General features: G+C 29.2%; 1 protein-coding gene across 3 annotated transcripts in view; it reads right to left on the bottom strand.

The window, feature by feature from the left end:
- Window positions 1-3,744: 3,744 nt before the first annotated feature.
- veli (L27 and PDZ_signaling domain-containing protein veli) overlaps window positions 3,745-13,737 on the bottom strand; it is a 40,881-nt gene continuing 30,888 nt past the window's right edge. For all 3 annotated transcript variants that reach the window (XM_076472637.1, XM_076472638.1, XM_076472639.1), the window contains 3 exons: window positions 12,635-12,783; window positions 10,354-10,563; window positions 3,745-5,340 (listed from right to left, as the gene is read on the bottom strand). In XM_076472637.1, coding sequence (XP_076328752.1) covers window positions 5,182-5,340; window positions 10,354-10,563; window positions 12,635-12,783 — 518 coding nt within the window. In that variant the 3' untranslated portion in view covers window positions 3,745-5,181. The remainder of the gene's footprint in view (window positions 5,341-10,353; window positions 10,564-12,634; window positions 12,784-13,737) is intronic.

Raw genomic sequence — 13,737 nt, 5'->3', positions numbered from 1 at the left:
AGTAAGGCTTCTTTAATTTTGCGTTTGTTTCTTTATTTAGTATTTGAGTGTTTTTCATGGTTATGTTGTGTTTATTTGACTTTCAGTGTTCGAAAACGTGTGAAGGTGACTTTTTATGTTCTTTGAATCTGGTTTCTATTTTTCTACTTGTTTCTCCAATATAGAAGTCGTGGCAGTTATCACATTGTATTTTATAAATAATGTTGGTGTGGTGTTTGTCAGTGTAGTTTTTACGTAGTATAGACCTCAGTTTTGTGCCTGGTTTTTGAATAAATTCTACAATGTAGAAAGGAACAACTAACCCCTAATTTTGTAAAGGTAAAACTTTGAAAAAATTTTAATAAATACACAAACATTATCCAAAATTAACAGAAAAAACTACTTAAAGCCATGTTGAACACAAAATACAAAGAACTACATGACTTACAAAAACAAAAAATGAACCTAGACCATCAACTGGCATGCTGCATTAAACCAGGGATTTACGGACTTATACAACGAAACATAAACCAAATCAACACTAGAAATGACAGAGACAAAAAGATCTGCCACAACAAAAAACTAGAAAAACTAAGATGCAAAAAACAGAAAAGACACCAACACGACAAACCGTTGACTAAACTCATAATTAACAGATCCGACCGACAATTAAACACAGACGAGATACATCTACTTAACAAAGGACTCAACTTTGCAATAGCACCTAGGTACATTCCAACCACAGAAATCAAAACATGCTGAGAAGATCCAGCCAGGAGACTTGCGATACTTTCTACAGAAAACAAAAGCAAGGAAACAACCAACAGAAAGAAGACAACTTAATTTTATTGACATCCAACAGCCAAACTTCCCAGGTAAAATTAAAAATTTATATTTTCCAGAAACACCTAAAAACAACATCTTAAACGATTTTTTCAAAGAATTTTCTCACAAAACCATCAACATAATTTCACAAAACAGAAAACTAAAAACAATCTTACAAAAAGAGACATTAATTGCATTAAAAACCTAAAACAAGACAAAAGTATAAAAATTCTAAAAGCAGATAATGAACATAATCATAATCATAATGAACACGAATGAATATATCCAAAAAATGAAGAACATCCTATCAGACACGAACAAATTTAAACCAATACACACAAATCCAACAAAGACACACGAGACGCAACTGAACAAATTACTACTAAAAATGAAAAAAGTCAACACAATTTCACAAACACTTTATTCCTACCTACGTAAAACCGACTCACGCACACCACAAATATACGGCATCCCCATACCTCACAAATCAGATTGTCCATTATGACCAATAATGTCCACATATGAACCGTTTAATTACAATCTTGGTAAATACATAGCATGGACATTCTCCAAATATGCAACATCAGCCAGCTCATTCATCAAAGACTCTTTTAATTTCAAGTCTAATCTAAATCAACTTAATCATAAAGCCTTAATGGCCAGTTTCGATGTTATTTCCCTCTTCACAGAAGTTCCAACCACTGAAGCCTGCAAGATAGCCTTAGAACTCTATATCCGAGACCCTAACCCAACTATAGACATTCCCAGCAACCCTCATAGAATTCACCACGATAAAAACAAACTTCATGTTCAACAACCACAACTATATACAAACAAATGGCCTAAGCGTGGGTAACCCAGTATCACCAGTTCTAGCCAATATTTTTATGACACAAGTTGAAACACAAGCAAGTAACACAGCATTACATCCACCACTATACTGGTACAGATATGTAGATGACACGGTTGCGAGATTCAGATCTACAGAACACATACTTAATTTTTTCAATCACATTAACTCTATACATTCCAACATTAACTTCACATGTGAACAGGAAGAAAGCAATCAAATATCATTTCTTAACCTCAAAATTACAAGAACCGACACACAATTCAAAACAGAAATCCACCGAAAAATCACCCATACTGGACTATACATTCCTTGGGACTCAGCACATGAAACAAAACAAAACAAAAACTAAACATACTAAGAAACCAAATAAACACAGCCATAAAACTATGCTCACCAGATAAAAGTAACGTTGAATTAGACAAAATAGAACAATACTTCATCAACATCAAAAATATTTTCTCAACCCAAACGAGCCGTTTTTGCATATAAATTATGCACACACACCTGGACAGAAAGCAAAATCAACCAACAAGAGTAAATATATCTCACGAATCAAAAAATCACGAAATCATATACTGCTGCATACCATATATTCCTGACATCAGCAGACAAATAACCAACATTTGGCAAAAACTAGTAACAAAATATGACATTCCAGTTAATACCAAATTTATTCAAAAACCAGGCACAAAACTGAGGCCTATATTATGTAAAAACTACACTGACAAACACCACACCAACATTATTTATCAAATACAATGTGATAACTGCCACGACTTCTATATTGGAGAAACAAGTAGAAAAATGGAAGCCAGATTCAAAGAACATAAAAAGTCACCTTCACACGTTTTCGAACACTGCAAGTCAAATAAACACAACATAACCATGAAAAACACTCAAATACTAAATAAATAAACAAACGCAAAATTAAAGAAGCCTTACTTATAACAACAACTTCAACCCAAAATAAACCAATATAAAGAAACACCTTTATACCTATATTAATATAATAAAATTATATATTCAAACATCTAAGCACGCCCTCTACATTCCGACACTCAGTTACACAACCCTTCCAAACATATGGTCAGCTTCCGGTCTGTTACCTCTTTCTTTCTTTGTGAACCTGACAATGACGGAAGAGTGTCGAAACGTTGTTTGCTCTTCTACGTAAAATATTTTCTCAACCCAAACGAGCCGTTTTTGCATATATATTTCCCTACAAGTGGGTTTTCTCGACATCACTGAAAACTAATCATGTTACTGAAACTAAACTAACAATTTTCAATCTACCCAGTATTTTTGCACTGTGCTCTAATTACTTTCCATTAAAAGGATGCTTGCTGATCAGGTGTAATTGGAAAAGTTTATCTTGTAGCAAGTACTTTTAAATTAATTTCAGAATTATATAAAAATCATTAACAATGCAAACTATCTTATGTTAAGAATGTCTTATTATTACTGAAACATCTGACAATGAATCAAACTGCTTTATGTTTTCATAAAACAGTTCTCAAACACACTGCTCAATCTAATGACATATAAAACTATGATACTAAACTTTTATTATTGTTTGTCAGTTATTTTAGACATTAATCTTAACTGTTGTTTTTAGTAAATAATAGGTAATCACACCTGCCAGTAATCCAACAGAAATGGTTTCTACACAAAAACGTTCAGAGAACACACATTTTAAATATATTTTTGACTGATTAATCCAAAACAAAACCAGTTCAACAGTTAATGACAGCCGTTCAACATATTTGGTTGTCAAGAAAACTAGCCTGCTAGTTTTCCAGTTTTTCGTAATCAATATTATTACTATACACTTTTTTTTAACCTAATATTCCCTCACAAATCCTTGTTTGTAACTCATATTTCTTGAAAAGTTTATCCTGTAAGTTGAAATATTTATTCTAATAAGAACAATTTTAACTTTGTATTTTTTCTCCAAAATCCTCTCAAATATTAACTTTAATATATTTGATTTACTTTTACAACTTATCTCAAAGGCATACTTGGAAAAAATATTCTACTGTGTCATATGTTAAGTTTAACCTCTAAAATTTAATCAGAACACAAGTAGGTTATTTTTTCAAAACTTTATTCATGTAGATCTGGTTTCATGCAATAAACAACAGTAATTCTTAAAATCTAGACCTATTGACTCTTAGAAGATGCTCTCACTGTAGCTTCGACATCTTTAACTTGGTATACTTTACAATGAAATTTTATTTTCCTGTTAAAAATTCAACTTTAGTGCTTACGGAGAAATATAACCACCTGGCCATGATGGGCCACAGCAAACTGCTTCTTTAACAAAACACAATTTTAACAAAGTGGAAACCAGATGAACAGCAAAATTAATGGTTTACAAATAAAGATTTTAATTCAGCCTTGAGTGATAAATTTGTTTAATCGTGAACTACAAGTTATCATTCTATAATAACACAAAGACTGCCCTATATCACTGGCTTTACAGTTACTAAACCAAATGTTCTATCAGGTTTTAGTGTAGACAACAATATATTTTTTTAAATTATTCATAATAATTAAATCAAATAAAATGTTTTCTTTCTTATATTTAATTTACCAAATACTTTTTATATTATGGAAACAACTAAGTATGCACAGTTCTTTTCTGAATGTTTAATTTGAAACAAAAATTTTGGATATTTAGTCTCTTTCCATTAATTCAATCCACCTACCAATACTTCTAAAATCACAAATTTTCTAATAATGTCTTTATACAAGTTCTTGTAACTCATAATTACTTTTACAAAAATATTTAAGAAAACTGAATTCTTTTTTTTTCTGCAGGCAGATTTGTTCTTTTGGCATAAATTAATCTTTCAAGTCTTCTAATTTTTTTTATGTTGCAATTAATTTTCAACATAAATGTTTGGCAAGTATTTTCATGCAGTGCTAAAGTAAAAATATGTAATTAATTCACAGATTAAATTTTACCACACAAAATAAACATGTTTTTTGGTTTATTTTAAGATGTTTTATTACCACATATATGTGTAACAACACCCCAGTACATGGATGATGGTCAAATTTAAAGGTAAGAGTTGCATCAAGTTCGAGCTCCAAGTTGAATTTTCAATTTCTAATGCTAAGACTCTTTAGATGTTGACTTACCTCATTATAAACAGACTCATCAAAAAGAAAATAATACAAAATGTCCTGCTATCAAATCTTTCTTAACTGCTATTGATGTATAGATGTCTGTTCAATATTGTCAGTGACAAATAATGTGTAAAAATGTTATATCTCATACACAAATGGGTACTTTTCAAATAACTTGTAACATTTAAATAGACATCTTGGTTCTAAAGTATACAAGCAATTTAATAAAATAATTTTAAGAAATGTACCTTAGTTATCTTACTGGAATGCATTTGAAACCCTTACCCATACATAATATGCACTAAACACGAATAACTAAAATACTAATACTCTTCAGTCACTAAAACAATACAACATTTGAAAATATAGTTTTATAACTGAAAAATCCAAGTTTATTGCATATTTTGACGTCTTCTCATGGCTCTTTGCTTATCAAATCTCATCTCCATTTCCTCTAAGACTTTTGGAGTGTAACGGACTACAAGTTTCACACTGCCTTGGGCTGCTTTCAATAGCTGTACTGCTTTCTCATGATTTTCTCCCTCAACACTCTACAAAAAAATATTAATATTTAAGAATGTCTTCACTGAAAAATGTAACACAAGTTTCATTCATTTATAGTGCTATAAACTAAACAAGTAAATATAACCAGTCTGGGTCTTTAGATATATTGACAAGCTAATTTCCAATTAGTAAACTATTTAGAAGTGTTCTAAGTACAAGCATGGATAAAGTGGTTAATTTTTGTGTCCACTGATGACACAATTTGTTGTGAGGTGGAACAGCCACAGAAAACATTTTCTATAAACCACAATGCAAGAAACCCATTACCCTGAAATATATAAAATTTAACTAACCCTAATTATTCATCTCTAGTGTAAATCAAATAATAGGACTTATCAAACTGAAATGTCTTTCAAACTGCATTATTATGTCAATGTCACACTGCTACATCAAAAATGAATAAACTACCTATGTACCTCAACCAAACCAAATGTTTCACTTCAGAAGTACTAAACATACTCATTCCAAATTTAAACATTAATAACTCACACAAAAGTGAGGATATGGGAGACCCCACTGCTAAACCTCTAATATGTTTAAAAAATGTATTCCTTATCTTAAAATGAGCATTTGACATACACTCATGACTCAACATCAAGATTTCATTCATCTCTTGTGTGGAAAATTTCTTGTTTTGTAATAATCTATTTTAAAGACAACCAAGTAATTCTTTAACTGTAACACATAAATAATGAAATAATGTTTAAACAGGCCAGTTTATCAGTTAATTCCAAATTTATCTATGCAATTTTGTTAACAAAATCAGATCTATTTGTAAGTGTACTTTTGAGAGTAAATGAAAAACAAATATTTTTGACAAAGGATGGAAGAACAAACTCCTATTATTCCTCAGTTGTATCAAACAGAGTGCTAATTTTTTGGATTTTAGGTAGACTGAGGAACCTGGGTAAAATGTATCTTAACCCTTTCACAACAAGCTTGGTATAAGATTCATGAATTAAGTATTTATACTATAGCTTTGAATGCATTATGTGTACCTTCACAAAATATGGTAGATTTTTAGTAAAGATTACAAGTCTTTTATATACAAAAAATCAGTTTTTTTAATAAGGTATTTTAACTAAAGATTTGTTTCCGAATATATCAAGCCTATTTCGTTAATAGTCTGAATGTGAAGTGACTTTCATGTTATGATTACAAAACTATTCTTCATCACAAAAATTTGAAATACATTTGAAACGTTTCTTTTCGGTAAAACTTTATATTCTGTCTGTTATTTTTCCTACCTTAACTATATGAGGTCTATCAATTTAACTGACCTCATAACCATGATAAAAAAATTAGAAAATAAACATTAATTATGCTTTTTTTTTGTTCTAGATTGAAACCAAATTACAAGAAAACATAGATGTTTAGCATGAATAATTAAATCTCATGACATTATACGTCTATATATATATATATATATATTTTTTATACTGACCTTTCAGCCATGCCTGACTAACAATGCAGAATATGCACTGACATGATGTATGTATTCTCATGTTACCACATTCAATAATATAAAACTGATCTTTAGTCTTTACCAAGTGACCTGTCTTGGCTGTATTCTAGAGGACCCATATTTTGAAAATAGTCACATTTCAATTATGATCAATTATATATATATATATATATATATAATTACTATTTACAACTAAGTTCTTAAACTTATTTTTCTTAAAAACACAGAACAGTAAATAAATAAGTATAGCAAACAATTATATCTTATAGTTATGACAACTTTCATACTTGTCTGCTGTAGGCTGCTAAGTCTTTTCAAATTTTGGACACGGAAGATGTGAAACAAAATAATTTTTAAGGTTTTATATATACATTTGAAGTAACCAAAAAATTCATAAATTGCTATATTAATAAAACAGAATTTCACAATAACTGATCGATTTATTAATTAAGCTGTATCTTGTCTAAATGAATATTTAACTTTTAGCAGACTAAAAACACAACCAACCTGCTTAAAATCTTGGATCAAAAGGATAAAATGACTTCCCAGCACTTTACAATGGCTGAAAAAATTGCTAAGGAAACATTCTGAGTTTTCAATTGGTTATTCACATGCCATATATTGAAGTAAGGAACCATTTTCAAAAACAAAAAGAAGTGAAAAGGACCATTGTGTTTGATTCAGTTCATGAGCAATATCTCAACAAATAGAAAAGATATGAGGTTCTTACATTACATTCTAGCCTGTCAATATCAGTAACTTGAGTTCGTAATCTGTATGAAACTACAGACTTAGAATTTGGACATCCAAAATATATATAATTTGAACCAACAAATGCAATGGTATGGATTTTGACCCTTAATCCATTGCAATATAGTTAAAATAACACAATTTTTTACAACAGTCAACCTATTATTAACCAGCTGTGGCTAACAGGAGCTTGTTGTTCCATCCTTTGACAAAATTGACTCTCAAAAGTACACTATAAAACATCATCTGATTTTGATAATGAAGTTCTAATTTTCCAACACTGAAAATTATTTCCTATAGGCACTTATCCCCTCTCACACTTCCCACCTTTCCTCCTCACCGATAACCAATGCTTCCATCTGCTAACATTCAAAATGACAGTCTGGTAGAATTGAATACAGGAAGTCACCTCCATCAAAAGACTGTGTTGTGCTTTCATTGACTGAGGTTTGTCGGATGATAATTTGCACGTGAAATGCATTGGAATTACTAAGTTCCATACAGGTGAAAGTTTCAAGGCTTATGATGTATGCATGAAATGTATTGCATATAGAAAACAGCACTGAACAGGAATAGTAATTTATGTGAGACAATGTAAGTACCTATCAGAAATACATCTTCAGTATAGGAAAATTATAACTTCTGCTAAGGTAAATTACCTCCACTTATATAAATAGCTAGAATCCTATATTAGGTATGTAGAAAGACCAGTGTGAGGGAAAGAAAGAGGCATCCTTTGAAATGTCGGAAGGACACTCCCCAAAAGGAGATCTTTGAAGTCAAAGATCACAAGTGGAAGATCCCACCACTTCTGAACCAAACACAGTCTTCACCCATTGTTGAAAGATGTTGGATATATGGGCAAAAAGATGGAGGATAATTTACAAATGGGACATAACTATGGCATGACAATGATCTAAACCATATGTTATTCATCAAACTCGACCCAAGAAACATACCAGTTGATAAAATTAAAGAATTTGCTATTAAGTGACAAATGGCAAGGCATTGATGATCCATACACAACAAATCAACTACATTCAAAATGCCACTTGCAACCAACATCCATGCAGAGACAGGGTGAAGATTATGCTGTAAGTCAACAACAATTGGGTACAGGTATCGTACCATCTTCATGTCATGTGAGGCCATGTCATAAAAATGTGAGAAATTGAATAATCAATTCGGTAACCCGATATCAAGTATTGAAAAGATGTTTGTGTAATGTAAACCATCTCACTCAAATATATAATGACCAGAACCATCACAAACTCAGTAAAGTCCTCAGAATAATAATAAATTAATAATTTAATTCAAGCTTATAAAAAACTTTATCTTAAACTGAATTGTTATGTGAATTTACTATTTTCTATATGCTTTTCCTAAACTCTTTGACTAGATTTATTTCCAGTTCAATAAGAACAATTATTAAACAACTGTCCATTTTATTAAAAAGTTACTTAATATTTTATTTGATAAAATTAAAAATATAAGAGTTAATAATAAAAAAAAACACTTTTTGGATAATAAAAAAAATCAACCAATTTTAGAATATCTAAGAAATTGTGGACAAGTAAAGAATATTCAAACATTTGATTTCGCCAAACTGTACACCACAATTCCATTAAAAGATGTATTTTATGTTATAAATTCATTAATAGAACAGTTCTGTTATGATTTCATAAAACTGGAAGAAAAAAATTTTAGCTCCAAAAACATAAAAGATATATTTAGTTTCTGCATTTAGAGTAATTTTATATTTTTTCAATAACCAGGTTTTTAAACAAGTAATAGGAGTTTGAATGTGAGCTAACTTTTTGACTTGTATTGCAAATTTATATCTTTATTTTTATAACAGGTTTAATGAAAATTACATAAACCCAGATTTTTTAACTTACAAACATATAGATAATTTAATTAGCATAAATAATCCTGAAATAATATTATTAACACTATTTATCTGGTAGAATTAGAAACTGAAAATACTTCAATATCCAATGTAGAGGCACATTATTTAAATTTAAAAATTAAGATAACTGATAATAATTTCAATATAAATATTTTGCATTTCCATTACATGGTTTACCCTCTTTTAATAGTAATGTCTATACTCCTCTGTTATAATTATTATAACTTTACAATTATTTAGATTTTGTAAAATTTGTGATAAATTACAAAAATTAAATAAAAACTCTAAAAATATTAAAGTACTCTGTGATAAATATAAGAATATATTAAATAAACATAAAGAAGTAAAAATTAAAGAAATTTTACTAAACACTTCTGATAACTATTTTTGCTACAACTGCTTTGTCAAGTTTATCTTACAGTTTTAGTGAGTTGGTAAGTTAATGATTTTGACAAACATTACTTAAATAATCAAGTAACATAGAAATGTTTCATTTACTGACATCTTTTAAATTTTTGCATAAAAAATGTTGATTAAATTATTTTATTTTTTCAGTGCCATATCCTGAAACTTCTTGAAAAATTATAACTGCATTACAATATTTAAAGGATTTTCCAGGTATGGGCACTGAATTGACAAATTTCTTGGTTTTCCAAGACCTGTACAAACCAGATTCACAGCAAATGACAATTTTAATTAAAGTAAAAACAATCCATTAAACAAAGAATTACATTCTATGAACAATTATTACAGGAGACATTACAAAAATGAGCATTTATTATAAAATATGCAAATGTTTACTTTTGTTTACCTATATGTATACAAATTATCTCAATCAAGTACAACAAAGAATATTAAACAGTTGAAGGAGCTCACCACTCCATTTATAGACAGCAGCTGGTCTCCACGTTTCAAACCACCATGTCTGTCTGCTATACCACCAGGAATAATGCGAGAAATATAAATTGGTGAATTTTGCTCTCGACCTCCCATTACATTAAATCCTAATCCTTCATCAGTTTTAGGGAGTTCCACAACACGTGGATGTGCATGGCCTTCACTGGCAGCAAAAGCTGCAACTGTTGCCTGATTAGTGGAGACAAAAATTTATATTGAAAACAAAAGTTGTTGTACCTGAAAATAATCCATGGAAATCTTACATTTTATATTAAAGTTGATAATATTTTATACATATGGTTCTCAGTCTTTTATTCATTATAGATCCCTTCATAAACCAAAGAATATCTCATAGACAACCATACTCAGATAAAGCTATTTGGTGAAGATGACAGCACAGTACATTAAAAAGGCATTAACGTAAGTAATTATATTAGGTAATTAAAATTTCAAATAAATCACCAAATATACTATTAGTTATATTTTTTTGCCAAATTATAATATAGAAACTCAGTATTTATTGTTGCAGAACCTTTATGAACATTCATAAAGCATTAAAATTTCTCAGACCACAGACTGAGAACCATAGCCTTATGCACTCTCAATGACACAGTCAACTACTTAATAATAGAAAGGACATATAACACAAATGCCAGCAACTGGGAAAAAAAACCAAAAAAACTTTTTTTCAAGGGATAAAATTTGTTGAAAAATGTATTTCCTCTACAAAATTATTATGCATTGATAAAAAAAAATTATAAATCGAAATGTACCCATATTTATTTTTTAACATTAACTTAGTCTAAAATTTAATATAATAATTGAACTTTGAGGCAGTTGCAAGGTGCTTTTATAAACTAACCTTTATTGTTTATATCACTTAAAATACTTAGTACACATTTATGAAAAATATTAAATTATAAATTTATTATACTAAAACCAGAAAGGTATTAAATAATTAGCTAAGTTACAAAATGTTTGGGGATAATAAAGTAAAAAGCCAATATTTATTCTGCTTTCAAAAGATCTAACAAGAATTTGTGACAAAATAAACTGAATTAAATCATATACAATATACACATTTTCTTCTTCTCAATTACCAATCTATATTTGAATCATAACTTTAAAAAGTGATAACTCATTACAATATATCTTTTTAACAACTTTCTTTGGTAATGTATGTTTTGTGTTTCTATACCAATAATAAGTTCATATAGTTAAAACAGCAATGAGCTGTTTTAGTATAATTCACTATATAACTACACAAGATCATACCTATATTTGGTTTTACAAACTAAATGTTCACATGATCTATGCTGACACCTCCTTACAAAGATCCCCCTATTTCAATGCTACCAACTAGAATTTCTACCTAAAATCAATATATTTACACATTTTCCAAGTAATCTGACAGAGCATAAATTACACTTACACTTTTCTTCAGTCCTTCTCTTTATGCTACAATATTTCAAGACCATGAACAAGGTTTAAGTCATGATTAGCAAAGAAATTTAAACAAAATTATACTACTTAAATTATGGTAGTGAGCAAAAAACTAGAAACCAAAATTTTGTTGATCCAACTGATTAATGTTAGATTTACTAATTTTGCACCTTTAGTATATGCTATAACATATAAATAAACATAAGTGTTTTTCTTTTTAACATGTAAGTTTTAGGTTGCATTATACAAAGGTAGATTTCTGGCATAGTAAACTGATACTTAAACCTATTGTCTTGCAGTAATTTTGTAAAATTTCTGAGTACTTTTTTCAATATAACACCATGTGTGAAAACAAGTTATTGTTTGTTTGTTTTTCTAAGAATTGGGATTTGTGAGTTTTCTTCAAAAGTTTTATAATAAAATGTGTTGCAAAAAATAGATACAGTACTGTGGTGAAAACCTTAAAAACTTTGGTTAATTTAGCATGCATCATAGTTTTATAATTATCAGCAAAATAGTAGAAGTGTATGTGTGTACACATTAAACAGCCTTACAATTCAGAGCTCCATAAACAAAAGTTTAGTTGGAAATGCAAAAATATACTTGTTTTTGTTTACACTTTTTACGACTTCATGAATTCATTCTTTATCCTCATTTCTATACCAAAACATGAACTTGGACTACTTGATGATAATACGAAAGTAAAGTACTCGACATGTAGGTAGTAGTTAAGATTACTTGAACATGGATTTGATGTTCAGTACTCTTGTACATTTTATTCCTTTATTACCCTGTTATACCCTAGTGCTATACTCACCTTGGCTGTTGCACTAGCTCTAATGTCAGGACTTCCCGAAATATCCACAGTTTCATACACATGTTCATAAACTTCCCTTACAGCATTACAAAACTCACTTTGTAAGACTTTCTGCAATGCTGCCAACTTTTGGTTAGGGACCTCTCCACCTGAATTTCAATGAAACCTAGTCCAGTTAACTCAGTACATTTTTATTAAAGGTAAAATTTTAGATTTACCATGAAATATGTTATTGAAACAAATAAATTGTACTGGATGTTTCCACATTTTTTTAAATAAAGAAACTAAGTGATTAAGATGCAAATGTAAAACACAGGCTTCAGAAAAAACATATGCAGAAAAAAATTTAAAATGAGTGCAACTAAACATCAGCAATGTATTGTTACTACAGTCAAAAAAAGATACCATCACCACAATCAAAGAAACAAAAATGGTAATAAAGTATACTTTTCTTGGATTGTTTGAGAAAAAACACTTGGTTTTTCTAATCAAAATTCCATGACTATAATATTAATATATATTAATAGTACAAAAAGACACCATCACCAGAAGCAAAGGAACATAACTGATAATAAGGTACATCTTTCAAAGTTTGCTTTCAATAAAACACTTTGTTCTTCTTATTGTCAAAGTCCTAAAATATTTAAAGGCTTTCTCACAAAACACTTTTTATACTTTAAATGCAAATGAATAAATTATCATGTGTTGTGATTGAAAGTTAAATTTTTATATGACAAAAAGATGTTTCTAATCATAAAAAAATACTATTTTGCTTTTTGTTGTTTTTTTGTCACACAAGTGTTAAAATAGGAAAAAATATTACTAATATTGAGCTTTCAAGTATAAATCACTTTAATTTGGCTAATTTATCAACAAATATTAGTTTCCAAATAGTTTTTGTGTGGAAGTTCTACAATTAATTTTTCCTACCAAAATCAGGTTATAAATAGTTTGATTTCAACTGTCAAAGTGAAATAAAGAATTTCAACACAGAACCTGTTACAGTAATACTTTAGAATATGGAATAAATAAATCACAAAGGATAATCACTTGGTCTTATATTTTGTGCATGTAGTCATAAGATATTAATTTCAAATGAAAGC

The sequence above is a fragment of the Tachypleus tridentatus genome, chromosome 12 (genome assembly GCF_004210375.1).
Source record: "Tachypleus tridentatus isolate NWPU-2018 chromosome 12, ASM421037v1, whole genome shotgun sequence".
In the NCBI taxonomy this organism is placed as follows: domain Eukaryota; kingdom Metazoa; phylum Arthropoda; class Merostomata; order Xiphosura; family Limulidae; genus Tachypleus; species Tachypleus tridentatus.
Note: the sequence above shows the minus strand (reverse complement) of the source record. Positions and strands in the feature narration are given on the sequence as shown.